Source organism: Oratosquilla oratoria, chromosome 14, assembly GCF_046742065.1.
Source record: "Oratosquilla oratoria isolate Oo_2021 chromosome 14, ASM4674206v1, whole genome shotgun sequence".
Lineage (NCBI taxonomy): Eukaryota > Metazoa > Arthropoda > Malacostraca > Stomatopoda > Squillidae > Oratosquilla > Oratosquilla oratoria.
Window position 1 is genome coordinate 20,969,640 of NC_134790.1, and position 5,000 is coordinate 20,974,639.

At 45.7% G+C, this 5,000-nt stretch overlaps 1 protein-coding gene across 2 annotated transcripts in view; it reads left to right on the forward strand.

Moving 5' to 3' along the window:
• The window catches only part of LOC143032788 (uncharacterized), a 343,525-nt gene that overhangs the window by 287,467 nt on the left and 51,058 nt on the right, over positions 1 to 5,000 (forward strand). For both annotated transcript variants that reach the window (XM_076197832.1, XM_076197833.1), the window contains one exon: positions 1,261 to 1,334. In XM_076197832.1, coding sequence (XP_076053947.1) covers positions 1,269 to 1,334 — 66 coding nt within the window. In that variant the 5' untranslated portion in view covers positions 1,261 to 1,268. The remainder of the gene's footprint in view (positions 1 to 1,260; positions 1,335 to 5,000) is intronic.

The following is a 5,000-nucleotide window of genomic DNA, read 5'->3' on the forward strand; positions in this document are numbered from 1 at the left end:
CTACTCCTCGTACTCCTCTTCCACTCCTCCTCCACTCCTCCTCTTCCACTCCTCCTCCTCCTCTTACTTCTCCTCCTCATACTCCTCCTCCTCCTCTTACTCCTCCTTCTCCTCTTACTCCTCTTCCACTCCTCCTCCTCCTATTACTCCTCTTCCTCCTACTCCTCCTCCTTCTCCTCTTTTTCATCTTCCTCCTCCACTCCTTCTCCTCCTCCTCCTTCGCCTCCTCCACTCCTCCGCCTCCTCCTCCTCCTCCCCTCCGCCTCCCCTTCTACTCCCCTCCTCCTCCTCCTCCTCCTCCTCCACCTGCTCTTGCTCCTCCTCGTCCTACTGCTCCTCCTCCATACCAATGATCTTCGTTAAAATTATTTTCGTTTATTTCCTCTCTTTTAATTTTCTTTCTTTTAATTCTCTTTCTTTTCCTTCCTTATCTTCGTTGCTTTCGGTCTCACGAGGACTCTTGATTCTGAAGATCGACCTAGAGGACGGGAGTTGACTTGGTTTGTCCTGTGAGATATCTGTGAGATTCACGTAAGGTCGACTCAAAATAAGGCTCGTTGGCGTTCATAGTTAAGATGTGGGATTATTTTTTGTGGTCATCTTTATGAAAAGTGCATGGTTTTTAGAAAATATATATAATAATGATGATGATAACAACAACAACAACAACAACAACAACAACAATTCTATTTCCTAAAATTCATGGTAGCTTCCATTATTTGCAGGACTCCTTACGATAAATTTTTTGAGAATGTATCTCATCATTTTTACTTTGTTAGCAAAAAGCGGGGCTTCTTTACTTAGGGAAATTATGACACCGAAGAGGTGAAGTCATAGCGGTAGTCAAAGAGAGCTTTAAGAAGAGTGGCAAAAGCAGAAAGAATTGTAAACGTTAAAAGTATTTTTTTTTTTTTCTTAGATTTGTCTCCAGTCATAAAGGAATACTACGCGACTCGAGTCTGTAGAAATGTCCAGAGCTGGGCGCGTTCCTAGGTACGTTCCTAGGTACGTTCCTAGGTACGTTCCTCGGTGTCCTGAGCAAAGTCATGCCAGTCAGGACACCGAGGAACGCACCGAAGAACGCGCCCAGCTCTGGAACTGTCAATATGTCCTTTGAATACTAGCTGCATGAAAAAAACGTTTAATCAGTTCCCCATGCGAGGTGGAGAGGTATGTAAGGTAAAACCCTTTGATGAAGGACAAGATGAGTTCTGTTATTTCTAGTGTGCATACTCACAGTCATCTCTCTTTGTTTTCCAGGATTCAGGATGAGGCCTGCCCTGCTTCTCCTCACCCTGGCGCTGGGGCTGGGCACCGCCAACGCTGCCTGGAGGGTGAGTGGTCAATTCGCCCGTTTGTTTGTTCCCTTGTGTTCGAGAGAAAATGTCCTCGACGGACAATTTCTCCCCTGGTCGGCTGTAGTTTACCAGCGTCCCTATGGACACTCGTGTCATACTGGGAGTTATTGTCAAAGGGAGTTATGATTGGGAGTTTCTTAGATGATGTAGGTTAGTATATGTAATCAAAAGCTACGAGTATTTTTTCCATGTTAATGAAAAGAGGATTTTTTGATGACTACAAGAAGAGTTGATTGATTGAATATATGTAGAAAACTTGGAGATTGGTAAAAGGAGATCGTTGTTTGTCTCAGAGATATGTAATCGGGGGTGAGGGAGGGGAGGAGGAGGAGGAGAGGAGAGGAGATGTGAGGAGAGGGAGGGGAGGAGGAGGAGGAGAGGAGAGGAGATGTGAGGAGAGGGAGGATAGGGGGAGTAAGGAAGAGGTGCTACAAAAAAATAAACCAATAGAAATCTTTAGTCGACAGAAAGAAAATCACGAAATGATCTTTGGAGATCTATAGAAAGGAGAATGGGGAGGACGAGGAATAAGAAGAGAGAGGGGAGGAAGAGGGAGAGGGAGAGGAGAGGAAGAGAGAAAGGGAGAGGAAGAGGAATAGGGAGAGGGAGGGAGGGAGGGAGGGAGAGAGAGAGGGAGAGGGAGAGGGAGAGGAAAAGGGAGAGGGATAGGGAGAGGAAGACAAAGAGGAAGAGGGAAAGAGAGAGGAATAGGAGGAGGAGAGGAATAGGAAGAGGAATGGGAAAAGGGAGAGGAAGAGGGAAAAGGAGAGGAAGAGGGAGAGGGAAAGAACGAGGAAGGGGAGGAAGGAAAGAGGAAGAGGGAAAAATTGGAAGAGGGAGAGGAGTAGGAAGAGAGAGTGGGAGAGGGCAAGGAAAGAAGAGGAAGAGGAAATGAGAGACAGGGTGAAGGAGAAAAAAAAGAGAAAGAGAAAGAACAAGAGGAAAAGAAAGAAGGAGAGTGAGAGGGAGAGGGAGAGGGAGAGGGAAATGATAATCACGACCAAGAAAAGTGAACATTTCCCTCACGCCTACTGGAGGCTCAGGAACTGAAATCCCTGAAGTCACTTTGAGTCAACGGATCTCCACAATAGACTTTATTCGTTCAGCTGAGTGACGTGGTCACACCCTCTGATGGAAACCCTAAGAAAAGAAGAGAGAGAGAGAGAGAGAGAGAGAGAGAGCGAGCTGGATAGATAGATAGATAGATAGATAGACACAGAGAGAGAGAGAGAGAGAGAGAGAGAGAGAGAGAGAGAGAGAGAGAGAGAGAGAGAGAGAGAGAGAGATCGTTTACCAGGAATCACTTTGCTTCAGTCGAGGCCGCTGTACTTCAGCCTACGCACTCGAAATAGCCGAGGTAAGTAGCCTTCACTGGTGGGCGTGTGCAATCGTTCCCGGAACGCTGTTGCAATTACGTTGATGAGTACCCAGCTCGGGTCCATCATCAAGGGTAAAAATGCTTTGCTCATTGAACAGCTGATGCAGGGGAGGGTGGGGGTGGGAGGGGGAGGAGGAGGGTCGCGGCATAGATGAAGGGCATTTTGTGTAATTTGGCTTTAATACAATCCCTCCCCTTCGTCCCCAGTGATCCCTCTTTCTCTCTCTCTTTACACTGCGCATGTGTGTGTGTGTGTGTGTGTGTGTGTGTGTGTGTGTGTGTGTGTGTGTGTGTGTGTGTGTGTGTGTGTGTGTGTGTGCGCGCGCGCACTGCTGTTCTTTCCCCGTTATAAAGCTTTCTGTTCCAACACTTTCACCACCATCACCACCACTACTATCATAACTACCACCATCACCACCACCACCAATACCACCACCACCACCACCATCTCCACCTCTGCTATCACCAGTCAACTTACCCACTTTGCAATATGGCTACGTTACTCAAATTTACCACTTTTAATACCCTTTTGCATGGAGAACGCTTCATAACATTACAAACTCGAGTCTGTCTAACTTCATTCAGAACACTAACGGAAATTTGGTTAGATGGTATAGACAACCAACAAACCAGATCAGCTTATATAAGAAACCCAATTAAACCTCCATTCGCTATGGTTAACAAACGTTGACCAAAGTCTGGCGAAAACAACGTTTCGATAGCACGGGGACCTTAATGTGACGAGGATGAAGTTTCCCTCTCGGCGAAATACAAAGAAGTAAATCCTGAATATCTTTTTTTTTTTTCTTCTTCGTAAAGTCCATTCCATTATGGTAGATCTACAGCAGCTTTGGGTCGAGCAGCTTCATTGCGGAAAAGCTGTGGAGCTGCAGGCAGTTGGTAGCTGCTAGGGTCTATAGCCAAGGGGTATGGTCAGTAACGGTGAAAGGGATTTGTTTCTTTTTCAACTTCTTAGATTTCTTTCTCTTTCTCGTCCTCCCTCTCATCTTCTCTCGTCTTCTCTTTCTGCCTTGCTCTCTTTTGTCTTCTCTTTCTCTCGTCCTCTCACTCGCTCTCTCTTTATCTTTCGTCCTCTCTTTTCCTAGCTCGCCTTCTCTCGTACCTTGCCTCTCCCACCTTCTCTTTCTCACCTTCTCTCGCTCTCTCTTCATCTTTAGCCCTCTCTCTTGCCTTCCCTTGCTTTCTCATTCTCGCCTTCTCTCGCTTCCTCTTAATCTTTAGTCCTCTCTTTCTCGCCCCCTCTCTTGCTTTCTCTCACCTCCTCTCGTTCTCTTTTTATCACCTTCTTTCCACTCTCTATTCTTCTCTCTCGATCTCTCTAGCCCTATATGTATCCCTCTCCCTCTCCCTCCCATTCCCTCTCTCTCTCTCTCTCTCTCTCTCTCTCTCTCTCTCTCTCTCTCTCTCTCTCTCTCTCTCTCTCTCTCTCTCTCTCTCTCTCTCTCTCTCTCTCTCTCTCTCTCTCTCTCTCTCTCGCTCCCCATCCCTCCCTCCCTCCCTCCCTCCCTCCCTCCCTCCCTCGTTCCCTCTCCCTTTCCCTCTTCCTCCCCTGCCCTGTCTTCCTCCGACCCGCCTGCTTGAATCAACGACTGACCTCAATATATTTCTTGAGATTATTGTGCGATCAAAGCTTAGGAAGTCTTCGAAAAAATATGGATGACGGGTCAATCTTCTCTAAGCCCTCTTTTATTTTTTTATAATTATTCGTTTTAATCTCGGGATAAAAAACAATTCTGAATAAAGACCTTTTCTTCAAAAAAAAAAAAAAAAGGGGGGGAGTTCTCTTTGACTTCCTGATCTCGAAGATGACTTTGCATATAGGCAAGAAGAAGAAGAAAAAGAAAAAGAAGAAGAAAAAGAAGACGTCCTCAAATATGGAGATAATAAAACAAAACGGTAGAATATATAAACATACATACATATATAACATTACGCACACACACACACACACACACACACACACACACACACACACACACACACACACACACACACACACACACACACACACACACACCTACCTTGACAGGTTGTGAGAAAGGCAGAGGGGAAAACACACAAATAGAACGAGAGTTTATTCTTTAACAGTTTCGCACTATGGTGCGAAACTCTCGTTCTATTTGTGTTTTCCCCTCTGCCCCCCCCTCTCTCTCTCACACACACACACACACACACACACACACACACACACACACACACACACACACATACATATATATATATATATATATATATATATATAT